This window comes from Pan troglodytes, chromosome 14 (genome assembly GCF_028858775.2).
Source record: "Pan troglodytes isolate AG18354 chromosome 14, NHGRI_mPanTro3-v2.0_pri, whole genome shotgun sequence".
Lineage (NCBI taxonomy): Eukaryota > Metazoa > Chordata > Mammalia > Primates > Hominidae > Pan > Pan troglodytes.
The window spans coordinates 19,838,749-19,855,738 of NC_072412.2; the positions used below are offsets into that span (position 1 = coordinate 19,838,749).

Consider the following 16,990-nt stretch of genomic DNA (forward strand, 5'->3'; position numbering starts at 1 on the left):
TTTGGGTTTTTCTTTTCCAGTGTTTACTTTGTAAACTACTGACCTAGAAACTTCCATCAGTTTTCTTTGAAGTCATCAAAAACCCTTTAAAAGAATAATTTGCTTGGCAACTTTATTGTGCAAATAATAATAAATAAAAGAATAACAGTTTACTCATATTCTAACCAAAGTATCTGAAATTGAGTATTTTAAAATCTTCTGTCCTTCAAAAAAATTGAGTCAGTTTGCCTACTGGTATTTCATTTGAGGTCAAACACTGCACAGCCCACATCTCAGAATCTGTCAGAGATTTGCAACAGCTGTAGCTGACAACCATTATAAAAGCTAACACAGTTACTTTTGCTTCTACATAACTGCTTTCTAGGAGCAGGAGGCACCAAGAGTCAAGCATCTTCTAATCAGTAAATATATTTTAAAAGAAGGAAGGAAGGAAAACCCAGTGCCTTTCTCTACCCTTGTTTTTTTCTTTCTAATATTCTGTAGCAATTTCTAGGTTGAATACTCATTCACCTTTCATGTAAAGTGTCTGACTGTTCCACACATCTTACTTGGTTAGGATTATCTCAGACCTGCCAGGTAGTTAAAAACATACTTTCATTTCTCATGATTTAAAAATGTAATTATATTTGGATCTACTTTAGATCACTTTTTGTAACACTCCCAGAATTATTTTCTGTTACTGGTTTTGAAAAATTCTGTGCCATTTTTCCTTCTTGGCCTTCTGAAACTCCAATTACATTTCTATTAGACCTTTTCATTATGCTCCCGTAAGTCTCTTGTGTTCTTTTCTAGGAACATTTTTTAGCCATCTGTTTTGCCATGTTTCATTTAGTCTGAACATTTTCTGGGACCTTGGCCTTGAAGTCCTGTTTGCTTTGCTAGCTCTACAGTGCCTTCAAAAAATATTTTTAGTATTTTCTATAATCTTTCTAGTTGTTCTCTGTCAAAGAATGGTCTTCTATAGGCTAGTCAGTCATGGCCAGAAGCAGAAACCTCAGAATTATTTTGTAAAGATCAAATTTGATCACATCTCTTAGGCAAAACCTTTCAAGGCCTCACTGCCCACCCCATTATGCAGAATAAACACTCAGCTGCATCACATGACTCCCAAGGATCATTATTATTATCATCATATTTTTATTTTTTTAGAGAGAGTCTCACGCCTATGCCCAGTCTAGTCTCAAACTCCTGACCTCAAGCAATTCTCCTGCCGTGGCCTCCCAAAGTGCTGAGATTATAGGCATGAGCCACCATGCCCAGCCTTCCAAGGCTCATTATTTACTACTGACCTTTCTTCCAGTCACCAGGTCTCTCTTCAGCTGTATCTAATCTGCTGTTAGAACATCTATGTTTTCTTAATTATATTTTTAATTCCAGAATTTCCATTTTATTCTTTTTTATAAATTCTAATTCTCAAATGAAATTATCTTCTTGTAATCTGTTTTCTTGAACATCTTAATCCACCCCTTTTGTGCCCTTCCCTGGTCTTACCCTTCAGGAACACTGATCTTTTCCCCGACCATAAGCTTGAGTACTGTCATATTACAATGGTAGTAACCTTCAGATATTCCATTTCTAGGCCGTAGAGATCTTAAAAGTGTTGGAAAAAAAGGACAGTAGAGTGAAAAGTGCAGCTGCAACCAATCTCTCAGCCCTGTATTATATGGTAAGTTTTTTTACTACTAAGAGTTAATCATATGCTATTTTTATATTGCTAAATTTCTGCCCAAGGATCATGCCTAGGGAGAGGTCCAAAGAATATTGGTGGAGAATGGTAAGTGGACTGAGGAGTATAGAGGATCTGATCCTGACAAGTGCCAGGCCAGGGGCTGAGTTGGCAGACATGAGTGAGAACACCATCTCTGAAGGAGAAGGGAGGAAGAAAAATTGTAGTGATAAGCATCGCATCATAGATTATGCAACATACAGCTGGAAGAGCTAGAGATGTATTTCAACTCCTTTGTGTTATTAGTAAAGAAAGTGACATCTTAGGTTAAAAGATTTATGTAAGGTTACAGAGTATCAACTCTAACAAGCATTTATTGAGCATCTCACTGGATGCCAGTCATGGGAATACCAAAAGTCTAAAAGCTCCCTAAAGGGGAGCGTTCTTGTCTTTGGAACAAAGGAGGTAGACTAGGAAGGAAGGTTTAAAGTAGAGAACAATAAACGAATGCAGATAATAAGTGCTTCAGAAATTCAGAGGAGGCAAATAACATTTTAATTTAGGACTTTCAGGAAAGATTTCATAGAGAGTTGGATCTTTCAGGTCAGAATATAGAAAGGGGCATTTGTAGGGAGAAGGGGATGAAACAAAAGTACAGAGGCAAGGAACTGCTGGGAGGGAAGTGTGTATAAGAGTCATTTCTTTTCACCAGAAAATACAGAATTTCTGGTAGGCTTTTTCTGAATATTGAAAATTGATTATAGGTAGGTGTGGTGCCTCAAGCCTATAATCCCAGCACTTTGGGAGGCTGAGGTGTGTGAATCACTTGAGCCCAGGAGTTTGAGACCAGCCTGGGCAACACAGTGCCTGTCTCTACAAAAAGTTCAAAAAATTAGCTGGGCATGATGGTGCATGCCTATAGTCCCAGCTACTCGGAAGGCTGAGGTGGGAGGATCACCTGAGCTGGGGAGGTCAAGGCTGTTGTGAGCCATTATCGTGCCATTGTACTCCTGTTTGGTGACAGATACCTTGTCTCAAAAAAAAAAAAAAAAAATTGTAGATTTTCATTTGCCACTTTGAGAACCCGTACGATTTTAAGGGCTGGAAGTTAGAAACAACTGATCTGTGTGATTTTTCAGTATCCTTTTCAATTCTGTCATTCTATGATTCTTAGAGGAAATGATCCGAGATTTAATTCTGTCCTGCATGTAGAAGAAGCCTATAAGAGCTTTCCTTAGGAATAACTGTTCATGCTGAGGTTGCAGGGCCAAGGAAGGGCCCAGATGAAGGCATGGAACCCAGACATCACCATCTACCAGGGTGGTAAACTATTATAAGGCTACCACAACTCCTTAACTCTGCCTTAGCCACTAACTCGAATTTCCAGCGTCTTGGGTTTTGCTTACGTTTTGCTCAGAATAATGGCGTGGGAATGGTCTTTAACAGATTTCCAAGAACTGCCCTTATTGTAAGAATATTGCATTATCCAACCCCTTGTTTAAATTTACTGTCATGACCCAACTGAAATATGAAGCCTTCCTGACTCTCCTTGGCAGATAGTCTCACCTTCCTTTGTGCTCCTAGAATATTTTGTTTGTACTTACAGCATTGTATTTTAATGGTTTATATGTGATTCTTCTTCATTAGACCATCAGCTTCAGCTTTGTATTGTGCACAGTGCCCTGTTGATGACAGGTGCTTATTAAACACTTCTTTACTAACAAATGAGAAAAAAAGTCATAGTATTTTGTTAAACCAAGTTTCTAGTCCCTCTTAGAGCTTCTGATCTGTGCACCATTGAGAAGCACTGCTGTGCTGAACTGCTGTTGCTAGTGGAAAGGTATCATATCCCTCATATATGTAAAGATGAAGAAAGAGATCCAAACCCCTGGTTGAAGAATGACTCCAGTGCTTCAATCTACTGGTAGGAGAGTGGTACCAGTTAGTTGCATGTCTAGAGGAGGGTGCTGATTGGGGGAAAAGATGTTGTGTTTCTTTTTAAATATATTTAAACATTTTTTGTAATGACGGAAGCAAGTAGACAGAAGGTGTATTAGTCTGTCCTCACACTGCTATAAAGAAATAACCGAGACTGGGTAATTTATCAAGGAAAGAGGTTTAATTGACTCACATTTTTGTATGGCTAGGGAAACCTCAGGAAACTTATAATCATAGCAGAAGGTGAAGGAGAAGCAAGCACCTTCTTCACAAGGAGGCAGGAAAAGAGAGAGGGTGGGCCTTTGTACCCCCACACCAGCCAGCCATTGGATGTGGCCTGCCTCCCAAAAAAGGGTCACCTCTAGGAAGGGGGACAAGGTGCCTCTGTCTTCCACCCAGTTTCCAGAGAGGGCTGCCTGCTGAGGCTGGTGGCCAGTAGCACCTCCAGCACCTCTGACGGGCAAGTCCATGGGGTGAAGCATGGTGTCTATCATGGCCATTAAATTTTGAATTTAGAAAATCACTAATGAATTTTTTGACCCAATTCGTCACCAAATCTTTATACCAAGTTTGACGACTGTGCAGGAGGAGACCAATAGAAAATTTAAAGAAGCAAAGAGAATTGTTAGATTTAATCAACCAAGCAGAGCTATTAGAGCATCTCATCAGCAATTTCTTATACTTGGTTCTGAAGAAAATGGTTGTAATCAAGAATGTTTTGAGGCCAAGTGATGAGTCTGCTATGTAGTTTTATATGATATGTAGTTGAAAATATATTGCTGGTATCTGGCATATAGTTGTATCTGTTTTCTCTTGCTGTGTAATGAACTGCCCCAAACCGTAGTGGCTTGAAATCACCAGGTATATGCTTACATTCTACCCAGTGAGCTGGGTTCACCTGGATGCTTCTTTTACTGGGCTTGCCTGGCCTTACTCATGCAGCTGACATCCTCTGAGGCATGACTGAGACTGGATGTTCCAAATTCCTACCTCATGCCTGTCACTTAGCTGAACCGTTGTCCAGGGCAACTCAGTCTTCCCTCAGAGCATCCCCAGCAGGGGATCCCAGCCTTCTCAGGTGGGACTGGGTTCCATGAGAGCAAACCCCAGTACACAGGTGAGTATTAGGTTCTTGTGCGCATTGAGTTTGTTATTATTTTATTGAACAAAACAAACATGAGAGAGAATCATACCTGAATGAGTCGTACGTGAATCCTGAGAGGTGTGATCCACTGGAGTCATTATTGTAATAATCTACCACTGCCTGCACTCAGACCCCAGTTATTCATATCCCTCCCAAGACTCTGAGTCTCATTCCACCGCAGCATCAGGCTCAAAGGCCAGGATCTACATCAGGTCTGGATAGAAATGGGGCTTTCTAGCTGGGTATGGTGGCTCATGCCTGTAATCCCAGCACTTTGGGAGGCTGAGGCAGGTGGATCACTTGAGGCCAGGAGTTCAAGCCTAGCCAACATGGTGAAACCTCGTCTCTACTAAACATGGTGAAACCCCGTCTCTACCAAAAATATAAAAAATTAGCCAGGCATGGTGGTGCATGCCTGTAGTCCCAGCTACTCGGGAGGCTGAGGCATGAGAATTGCTTGAACTTGGGAGGGCAGAGGTTGCAGTGAGCCAAGATCGTGCCACTGCATTCCAGCCTGGGCGACAGAACGAGACTCCATCTCAAACAAACAAACAAAAAAAAAACAAGAAATGGAGCTTTCTCAGAAACAATTTCTTCTTCATCCAAGGAGCTTTCTCAGAAACAATTTCTTCTTCATCCAAAGATTTCTTTATTTTTTTTTTATACTTTAAGTTTTAGGGTACATGTGTACAACGTGCAGGTTTGTTACATATGTATATATGTGCCATGTTGGTGTGCTGCACCTATTAACTCTTCATTTAACATTAGGTATATGTCCTAATGCTATCCCTCCCCCCTCCCCCCACCCCACAACAGGCCCCGGTGTGTGATGTTCGCCTTCCTGTGTCCATGTGTTCTCATTGTTCAATTCCCACCTATGAGTGAGAACATGCAGTGTTTGGTTTTTTGTCCTTGCAATAGTTTGCTGAGAATGATGGTTTCCAGCTTCATCCATGTCCCTACAAAGGACATGAATTCATCATTTTTTATGGCTGCATAGTATTCCATGGTGTGTATGTGCCAAATTTTCTTAATCCATTCTATCATTGTTGGACATTTGTTCCAAAGGATTATAAAACATGCTGCAAAAGACACATGCACACATATGTTTATTGTGGCACTATTCACAATAGCAAGGACTTGGATCCAAAAATTTCTGAATGAAAAGACATGGCCCCTGTCCCATCATACATGCAACATACCATGGAGATATAAAGACAGGATAACTGTAAGACCCTCATCCCCAAGGGGAGGGATGGAGGCACATCACAGTCACTATCCTTAATGATTCTGAAACCTAGCAAAGCAGGTGTGGCCAGTGCTCCCTAGTCTGAGAAAAACGAATATTCCTTGATTAGGGCCCAGCTCTGCTCCCTCCGAGTGGCCCCCTAATTCTTTGTCCTCTGTGGCTCTTGGCTCTGCCTTCTGAGAGCATCTTCCTTTTGTATAAGAAATAGCCTATGTTGCAGGAACAGAAAACCAAACACCGCATGTTCTCATTCATAAGTGAGAATTGAACAATGAGAACACATGGACACAGGGAGGAGAGCATCATACACCGGGGCCTGTCGGGGAGTGGAAGGCAAGGGAAGGGAGAGCATTAGGACCAATACCTAATGCATACAGGGCTTAAAACCTAGATGACAGGTTGATAGGTCCAGCAAACCACCATGGGACGTGTATACCTATGTAACAAACCTGCACATTCTGCACATGTATCCCATGTTTGTTTTTAACCTAAAGTAAAAAATAAAAAAAAAAGGAAAGAAATAGCCTGTGTTTGCAGCTGATTAACTTTCTCAGCCTGTGTTCTGCCCTGAGACATTTGGGGCACAGAGGGCTTTTTTCATTTTGGACTATATCTGTCCCTTTAATCCAAACTAGCAACAGTCAGTACAACTCCCCTAAAAACTTGGAGGGTTTTCTCTAAATCTTGTTGGGCTTTCCCACATGTCTCAACAGCTGCATCCATAATTCTTTTCAGGACAGACCCCTTCCCACTAGGTGTGTAGGCTGCTATGGAACAGAGCCTTGAAGTGTCTTAGAAGCCCACTTCGCTACCTGGGAGAGAAGGTCTGCTAGGTATGACCTTAAATCTTTGTGAGATGTTTACAAAAGGTGTTACAGCCACACCTTTGAATTGTTCCCTAACCTGCCACCATCTGAGAATCTTGTGCCACCACAAGAAACTGGAGACATGAAATAATTTTATTTTCTACCTTAGCAAGTCCTGGTTCTTCTATATTTTCTCTAAATTCTACCTGCAAACTAAACAGTTCTCTCCTTAGCTCATTTTTCTCTTCCTATACCTGATCAATCATACCCAGTTAAAATAAGTTCATTGGCCCTTCAGCATCCTACCTAGAAATCCCCTTGGCCACATGTTGCATATTTATGAGGTGCACTTCCTATCCTCCATCCCACTCTGTGGGTGCCACTTGTGTCAGTGCTTCATGGTGACAGTGTGGTTTGCACTTTATCCAGCCTCTGATGATTCCTTCTGCCTTTGCAGGCTCACTCATGCTTCACCATCTCTCCAGTCCCCAACACAGGCCCTCACAGCTTTTCTCAGTTTTGCCTGCTACATAGTCCAAAAGACAAAGTTACATGTTTTAGTTTTTAAACAGCAGCACCTCACTTGTCGGTACCAATTTTTGTTTCAGAGTTCACATAAAAACTTGCACATGAATGTTCATGGCAGCATTATTCATAGTAACCATAAAGGTGCCTGGAAGCAACCCAAGTGTCCATCAACAATGAATGGATAAATGAAATGTGATCTACCCATACAGCGGGACATTATTCAGCCTTTAAAAGGATTGCAGCACAGATGCATGCTAAAACATGGACGAACCTTAAAAATATTATGCTAAGTGAAAGAAGTCAGACACAAAAGACTGCATATTTTATGATTCTATTTATATTCAGTGTCCAGAATAGGCAAGGAGACAGAAAACAGATTAGTGGTTGCCAGGGGCTGGGGGAAGAGGAGGATGGGAAGTGACTATTGATGGGTACAGGGTTTCTTTTGAGGGTGGAAGTAGATATTGGCAGTGGTTGCACAACTTTGTGAACCTACTAAATGCCACAGAATTCTACATTTTAAAGGGGTCAGGTTTATTATATATAAGTTATATCTAAACTTTTTAAAAAGTTTAACGAGGGACGGTCACTGTGAGTGTTATGGGAAAAGGGGCATGGGAATTTAATGTTATACAGTTGTGAAGGAGCCATGGCGGTGAAGGTGCAGAAGGGGAGCTGGAGATCTGAGGAGGAGTAACCATCAGTCAGTGAGTGGCCACACATATCTAGCTGCCACAGTAGAACCCAGAGGGCCTTCATGGGGAGTTCTGTGGGAAGCAGATGCCTCTGTGCAGCTGCCTCCTCTGGGGACCACAGGCAAACCCTATCTTGGAGCAGGGACAGCATAGTCAGGAAGAAGAGCTGCCCTTGGAGTGGAGTAAGTGAGGAGAAGCTGGTACCCATGGACACTTCTGTGTCAGTCCTGCATCTGATGACAAGAAAAAGGCTTTCTGAGACTAAAGGCCACTGCTTCAGGTCTGCATTCCAGATGTCACACAAGTTCCTCTTTTGGCCAAGTCTAGACAAGAGGCTAATAGTGAAGGAGCTTCTTGGAAATGTAGTTCCTGGCTTAACCAAGCTGACCTGGCACAGATGGTCACAATATTTAAGAACAGAGAGGTTCCTGTAGCTCACGTGAATGATGGCAAGGCCCTGACCGAGCATTTGGCATGGAGACGGAAAAAAACAATGGATTGCTAGAAGTGCAGAGACCTAGTAGGTGACGCAGCCAGTGTGCTAGGGGCAAGAAGGGTAGTGCTTTTGTGACAGCTATTTCAGGGCTTCAAGTGGGAGGGGGAGTGCTGCAGCAAATGATGACATGGAATTTGGGCGTTGAGTATGGAACCACCTACATATAAATAGTGTTGTTATTCTAACCATGAGACTGTGGAGAAGTCAATCACAAGAAACTTGGGTGGTTCAGCTTGATAAGTAAAACTCTATGTAGAATCAGACTATCAAGACCAAGATATGTAAAATATTTTTGTTCATTATATTTATAATCTCAGAAAGTCTATTTATTATGTCTGTAATCTCAGAACAGTCAGAAAAGGTATTTCATGAAATTCAAATAATTTGTATATGTATTTTACTTAGGGAAAGGATTTTGCACAAGCCAGCAGCTATGCAGATATAGCTGTGAACTCTGATAGATATAATCCAGCAGCTCTTACTAATAAAGGGAATACAGTTTTTGCAAATGGTGATTATGAGAAGGCCGCTGAATTCTATAAAGAGGCTCTAAGAAATGATTCTTCTTGTACTGAAGCACTTTATAATATTGGTAAGTGAAACAAGGGGAAATTGCTTTTTAAATTATTTATTTGCTTTGTATTTGTTTTTGTTTTGTTTTGCTTAAAGAGCTCTAACACATTAGGAGGAGGAGTTGACTTCCTTCTAACGGAAAATTGAAGACTACTGCCTCTCAGATTATAGATTATTTTAAATGGAATTAATGATTCAGAAGCTATGCACATGCAAAATTTGGATCAGGCTTGCCATACTGCCCTCCAAAAAGGCTTTTCCATGACAGTGTATAATACTAATTTCCCAAATTTCTGCTAATACTGGATATTATCATTCTTTTTAACTTTTGCCAAGTTGATAGATGGGAAAAAAATCCCATTTGCTTTCTTTTTAATTATGAACAATTTCAAACATGCACAAAAGTACACACAAGAAATAAGTACCCATGTACCTATCACCCCAGTTTGACACATTTTCACATTTTGCCATCTTTACTTCAGATTTTGTTTTTAATAAGCCAAATACTACAAGCCATGAAGTCTCACCACCATCACATTCTCTTCCCTGCCTTTCAGCGGTTGCCTGAAATGGGCATCATCACCCCTGGGCATGAATTTTCAGTATTGCAAACACATGTCCATGCAGTACTGGGTCTTGTCTCTTGGATTATTAATAACTTTTCTTCTGAAGTTTTCTTCTCCCTGCCTAGGTATTTTTTGCTTTCTTTGGTTTGCTTATTTTATTCTCTTTCCATGTTATGGACTTTACTTAGATGTCTAATGATTTTGGGCTGTCTCCTGGTATTCAGGAGTTTGTGGCTAAAAACTGAGTGGAGTCTCTAAGTCCATGAGAGAGATTGATGGGTTGGCACTCTGCTATAGGGCATCTGTCTGGTCTGGTCTGTTTAGTTGGAGACCTGTCCATAAGTCAATTGGATCTTTCCTCCCAGAAAAGACTCTTTAATCTCCTGCCTGAAGGAGGAGGGAAGGCCTACTGCCAACCTTGAAGAATAGGGGAGGCAAGAAGGAATTAGCCATTTTAGGTGGAGTCTGGGAGAGCCTCATTGAGAATGTATGTTTCAAGTCATAGAAGGAAGGGAGGCTATGACCACTTGGGTATCTGGGAAGAGAGCATTGAAGAGAGGCACAAAGGTCTTCATGCAGGAGCTTGCTTCCTAGATATATCCTTATTTATTTGTTTTGTAACTATTAAATATTTCTCCTTTCCCAATTGCTTCTATTTTAACTTTGTTTCTAATTTCTTTTATCAGAGAATTGTTTTATTATTGATATAGTAAAATTTGTCTTTTTTTTTTTTTTTTGAGACTGAGTCTTGCTCTGTCGTCTAGGCTGGTGTGCAGTGGCATGATCTCAGCTCACTGCAACCTCCACCTTCCAGGTTCAAGTGATTCTCCTGCCGTAGCCTTCCAAGTAGCTGGAACCACAGATGCACTCCACTACGCCCGTCTAATTTTTTGCATTTTAAGTAGAGATGGGGTTTCACCATGTTAACCAGGCTGGTCTGGAACTCCTGACCTCAAGTGATCCACCTGCCTCAGCCTCCCAAAGTGATGGGATTACAGGCATGGGCCACCACGCCTGGCCAAATTTGTCTTTTTAAATAATTGTGGTTATTGCTTTATTCATTTGTTTATTGCTTTATGAAGCCCTTCTTAAGATTATAAATCATTTTTCTGTATTTTCTTTTCATACTCTTCTTATAGCTTTGTTTTTTCTGTTGAGTTTCAAAATTTTGAGTTCATTTTTTATGAAATAAGAATCTACATTTAAAAAAATTAATGGCCGGGTGTGGTGGCTCACGCCTGTAATCCCAGCACTTTGGGAGGGCCAAGGCAGGCGGATCATGAGGTCAGGAGATCGAGACCATCCTGGCTAACACAGTGAAACCCCGTCTCTACTAAAAATATAAAAAATTAGCCAGGCGTGATGGCGGGCACCTGTAGTCCCAGCTACTCAGGAGGCTGAGGCAGGAGAATGGCATGAACCCAGGAGGCGGAGCTTGCAGTGAGCCGAGATTGTGCCATTGCACTCCAGCCTGGGCGACAGAGCAAGACTCCGTCTCAAAATAAATAAATAAATAAATAAATAAATAAATAAATAAATAAATACATACAAATTAATGTATAGTCAGTTGTTCTGGCACCACTTATTACTAGCACTTTCCTCCCCACTGATTTTAAATGTCTTTAACTAAACTCTATAGTTGAGTGCATTTCTGAACTGTTTATTCTGTTCTATTGGTCTGTTTGTCTATTCCTGCCCCCTACCACACTTTTAAAATCACTGAAGCTTTGTAGCATCTTTTGGTGTCTGCCAGTGGAGAATCCCCACCCTAACATTATTCTTTAAAAAAATCCTCAGTTGGCCGGGTGTGGTGGCTCATACCTGTAATCCCAGTACTTTGGGAGGCTGAGGCAGGTGGATCGCTTGAGGCCAGGAGTTCCAGACCAGCCTGAGCAACATGGCAAAACCCCGTCTCTACTAAAAATACAAAAAATTAGCTGGGCGTGGTAGCACGTGCATATAATCCTAGCTACTTGAGAGGCTGAGGTGGGAGAATCACCTGAGCCTGGGAGGTCGAGGCTGCTGTGAGCCATGTTTGTGCCACTACACTCCACTGTGGGCAGCAGGAGTGAGACCCTGTATCAAAAAACAAAAACCTGAGTTCATCTTCATTTTCTCTTCTGGATAAATATTTTCATATATTTTGAGATGTATTCTGTTACGTTAAATAAATTAATACCAATAATGATACTTATAGATTTTCTTTTTTTTCTTCTTTTTTTAAGGCCTTACCTATGAGAAACTAAATCGGCTAGATGAGGCCTTGGACTGTTTCCTGAAACTTCACGCAATCCTACGAAACAGTGCCGAAGTTCTTTACCAGATAGCAAATATGTATCTTATTTGAAAAACTTAGGGACAGTTATTAATTCTCTCAATTGGTGATTGAAGATCAATTATTAAATAAGTTTAACTAATGAAGTAATTGATGAGGATAATATTTGAAGTAAGTGATGAGGATAATCTGGCAGATTATTGTGTGATAAATATCATTTGAGTAATCCTATTTTAAGATGTAATTTGCATCGAAAGAGGAATTAATGGTTAAAACTATTATTTATTAAATTTTGAAAATAACTGAAGTAATTAGGACATTTTCGGTACATATAAGCCATTCATTGAAAGTCAATTTGGTGCTTTAGAACGTTGTATTAATTCTGAAGCTTGTAGGGTATCATTGAAGCACTAACTTACTAAATAAAATACTGTTTATTACTGATTACTATTGATTGAATTTGGATAATTTTTCTTACTTTTTTAGCTGGCCTGTAGATATAATGAGGTCTCCAAAGACTATTACCCTCTAAAATTATGTAATTCTTCATATGAACTCATTCATTCTGTTCATTTAATAGTCATTTATTGAATGTATACTATGTGTATCAGTATTATGTTTCAAACTCAGGGGAATGTAGAACTACAAAATGTTGCCCTAATATCAGTTTCTTCCACAACACTTAGCTTTCTTAATAAGCCCTGCTCTTGGTTAGAAAAGCAGAAATGTGTTAATGTTTTTAATGCTTTTCATGCTATTTGAAAAGCACTTTAATTTCTCTCCTTATTTTGGTAAGCTTTGGCCACAACATTGGGAAGAGTTAAACATCTTAGGTAGATTTTCAACTTACTGTTATCTTGGTTTAAATTTTATACAAATATGTTTAGAAAATTTTATATGTTGTGAGGTGTACCATTAATAATTTTAAGTACTATCTGCTGTACTTTTGATAAAGAATTTTATTGAAAAATTTTAGTTTTAGGCCAGGCACAGTAGCTCACACCTGTAATCCCAGCACTTTGGGAGGCCAAGGCAGGCGGATCATTTGAAGTGAGGAGTTCGAGACCAGCCTGGCCATCATGGTGAAACCCCATCTCTACTAAAAATACAAAAATTAGCCAGGTGTTGTGGCAGGCACGTGTAATCCCAGTTACTCCCGAGGCTGAGGCAGGAGAATCACTTGAACCTGGGAGGCAGAGGTTGCAGTGAGCCAAGGTAGTGCCACTGTACTCCAGCCTAGGTGCAGAGCTAGACTATCTCAAAAAAAAATTAGTTTTAGAGCAGATAGCATCATAGTTACTCCTGTTAGTCTTTTTGTTCTGTTTTGTTCATTTAATTTCTCTGAAACTGCCAGTGTCATTATCTTTTACCACCCAGTTCACGATCAGCTTGGATCCAGTCAAGCAACTGATGTATTTGAGACAGTTTGAGTACATTTTCTTATTTTTTTTTCTTGTGGTATCACACTTGTCATCGTTAAAAACAGTAGATCTTCTGGTGTCACGCTTGTCACCATTGAAAACAATGCTTCTTTTTCAATAAACTTTGAATTGGAATATTTTCATTTCACTGAGATATCTAATATGTATAAAATAAATAGTAATTAATCAAAAAGTACTGATATGAATAAATTATTTGTATATACACCGAAGACTTAGTAGGTACTAAAAGGAAGCTACCAAAAAAAAAACAACACTGTCCTTGGGTTTATAATCTAATTAGGGAAAACTCACAGGAAAAACACATGAAAATAATTCCCTTAGTATGCTGAACATGTTAAGAAAAAGAATAACTGGATGCAACATTCAGGACATTTTTATTAAGGACAATTTTTGGACAATACTTTGAATAATTCTACCAGAAATTTGGGAGTTGATCTTAGTGGATAGTAATGGAGGAAAAGGGAAAGCAGGCTATATACATAGGGAGCAAGAGTGTTACCTCCACAGTACTGCTGCATTCCATCTCCACCCCTGAGATATCCAGAGGAAACAGTATACAATAGCACATTACTGTAGGCTAAGAAATATTGTTACTGTAATGTTTTTTAAGTTTGCTTATTGATTAATGAATTTAGAAAACATGTTTTCCTTAACTGACATTGCATAAGATATGAATTAATGGAAAATCCCAGTCAAGCTATTGAATGGCTAATGCAGGTGGTCAGTGTTATTCCAACCGATCCTCAAGTTTTATCTAAGCTAGGAGAATTGTATGATCGTGAAGGAGATAAATCTCAAGCATTTCAATATTACTATGAGGTAGGTGTGTTATCTTAATTTCCTTCTGTGTTTTAGCATTTTATGAATTGTTATAAAGAAGGCAGCAAGGCTTTAAAATTTTAGAAGATCTTACCAGTTTTAAAATGATTTATTTAAAATAAAGCATTCTTGGAAAATGAAGTTAGTTTTTGTTTTGTTTTGTTTTGAGATAGAGTCTTGCTCTGTCGCCCAGGCTGCTGCACAGTGGTGCAGTCTCGGCTCACTGCAGCCTCCTCCTCCTGGGTTTAAGCAATTCTCTTGCCTCAGCCTCCCGAGTAGCTGGGATTACAGGCGCCTGCCACCACATGCAGCTAATTTTTGTATTTTTAGTAGAGGGGTGTTTTGCCATCTTAACCAGGCCAGTCTCGAACTCCTGACCTCAGGCGATCTGCCTGCCTCAGCCTCCCAAAGTGCTGGGATTACCACCACACCAGGCCTGAAGTTAGTTTTTTACTTGTTTTAATGAAAAAATGAAATAGGGCTGGGCATAGTGGCTCACGTCTATAATCCCAGCACTTTGGGAGACCAGAGTGAGAGGATTGCTTAAGACCAAGAGATGAAGAACAGCCTAGGCAACATAACAAGACCCCATCTCTACAAATAATAATAAAAGGACAGTCCTGGTGGCCCATACCTTTAATCCCAGTACTTTGGGAGGCCAAGGAAGGCAGATTACTTGAGGCCAGGAGTATGTGACCAGCCTGGCCAACATGAGGAAACCCCCTCTCTATTAAAAACACAAAAATTAGCCAAGTGTGGTTGTGGCATGCCTGTAATCCTAGCTACTCAGGAGACTAAGGCACGAGAATTGCCTGAACCTGGGAGGCAGAGGTTGTAGTGAGCCAAGATCGCATTTACTACACTCCAGGCTGGGTGACAGAGCGAGACTGTCTTAAAATAATAATAATTAATAATATTAATAATAAAAAGAAGTACCAGTTCATTTTTCTCTTGAGGCACGATTTGCATCTCTTTTTTATTCTTTTAAATATTTGAATTGGACTCAGCTCATATATTGTTATATCAAAAGTATAGATAATTGAAAAGTGTGTCAAGCAAAGCTTAGGTTTTCTAAATATTATACAGTTTCAGAATTTACAAAGTACTTAGGACAGTTCATACTCCTTTATTAAGAAATTCCATATTGGATAAATTTATTCAATAGGTAAAGTATTCAAGAAGTTAATTATATGTTGCCATTGAAGTTGTATTGTTACATTCCATATTTGTTTTACAGTCATATAGGTATTTTCCTTGTAATATTGAAGTCATTGAGTGGCTTGGAGCCTATTACATTGACACCCAATTTTGGGAAAAAGCTATTCAGTACTTTGAAAGAGCTTCTCTTATACAGTAAGTAATCATTAGGATTTTATGTTTAGTTAATGTCATGTCTTGAGTTTTTTTAATCCCTAGAATTAGTATCTGATAGACCTAGTAAATTCAAGAACAGATGTTGATGGACATTCATAAATTATTTTTGTTTGTTTGTTGTTTGTTTGAGACGGAGTTTCGCTCTTGTTGCCCAGGTTGAAGTGCAATGGCGTGATCTCGGCTCACTGCAACCTCCGCCTCCCAGGTTCAAGCGATTCTCCTGCCTCAGCCTCCCGAGTAGCTGGGATTACAGGCACGCACCACCACGCCTGGCTAATTTTTTGTATTTAAGTAAAGACAGGGTTACACCATGTTGGCCAGGCTGGTCTCGAACTCCTGACCTCAGGTGATCCACCTGCCTCAGCCTCCCAAAGTGCTGGGATTACAGGCATGAGCCACCGCGCCCAGCCAAATTATTTTTATTTTCTTATATTTTATTCCATTTTACTTGGTCTTTATTGTGATAAATATATTTCCCTTTGCATAGAATTTTTTAAATATCCTCTTTAAGATACTTTATGTATTTTTCTTACTCATACCTCAGCAAACAATTATTGTTTCTTTATCAATCAGAAAATGACTTATCTCAGTCCTAGGACAAAGTTTCATCTCTAAAAGAGTCTTAATACAAGACAGTTTTGTTGGTTTCAATTTATAATTAATATATATGAAAAATTAAAATGTTTTCAGTGTCTTTAAGTTCGTATCAGAATGTGTTATACATATCTGATTCAAAACAATTCAAAAATAATTGGAATACATCATCTTCTGCTTTGTATTTGGCCATATTGAATTTTAAGAACAAATGCCCCTTAGAATAATTTGAATGATAAAGAAATGCTTAATAAGTGAAATGATTTCTGTTTGGAATTTCTATTAGGCAATTCATTTTGTGATATTTATTTCACATAAATTTCTTTTGAGAATTATAAAATTAATTACCAAGGATGAGGAGATAGTTTTAGTTTAATTGTATCTTTAAGATTAAAGCTATTTCAGTAACACACTGTAAGCTTTTTAATTACACTTAATACTACTCTAACATTAGCCATTAGCTCATGCAACACTCTTCCTTCTTTGAGGCTCAGTCCGCCACTGTTCCATTTTTAACTCCTATTTGTAAATGTCAGATGTTGATTAACAGTCAGTCCCTTACCTTACCTAGTCTAGCTTATATTCTTCCTTTTCTTTCCATCACTATTCTAGTCCCACAAGTTTTGACCTCCCTAACTCCATTGATCTTTACCCTCTCTGTAGTTCAGTCACCTGACTCGTCTGATTGTGATTATCACTAACACATTTACACCAATAAAATCTTTTTTTTTTTTTTTTGAGACGGAGGACGGAGTCTTGCTTTGTCGCCCAGGCTGGAGTGCAGTGGCGTGATCCCGGCTCACTGCAACCTCTGCTTCCCAGGTT

General features: G+C 39.5%; 1 protein-coding gene across 50 annotated transcripts in view; it reads left to right on the forward strand.

Moving 5' to 3' along the window:
- IFT88 (intraflagellar transport 88) overlaps positions 1-16,990 on the forward strand; it is a 124,884-nt gene that overhangs the window by 62,658 nt on the left and 45,236 nt on the right. For all 50 annotated transcript variants that reach the window (XR_010150292.1, XR_010150293.1, XR_010150290.1 and 47 more), the window contains 5 exon segments: positions 1,580-1,666; positions 8,928-9,114; positions 11,887-11,995; positions 14,047-14,197; positions 15,435-15,550. Coding sequence is in view for 41 of the 50 variants with exons in the window: in XM_009426641.4 (XP_009424916.4) it covers positions 1,580-1,666; positions 8,928-9,114; positions 11,887-11,995; positions 14,047-14,197; positions 15,435-15,550 (650 nt within the window). In the remaining 9 variants the exon portion in view is untranslated.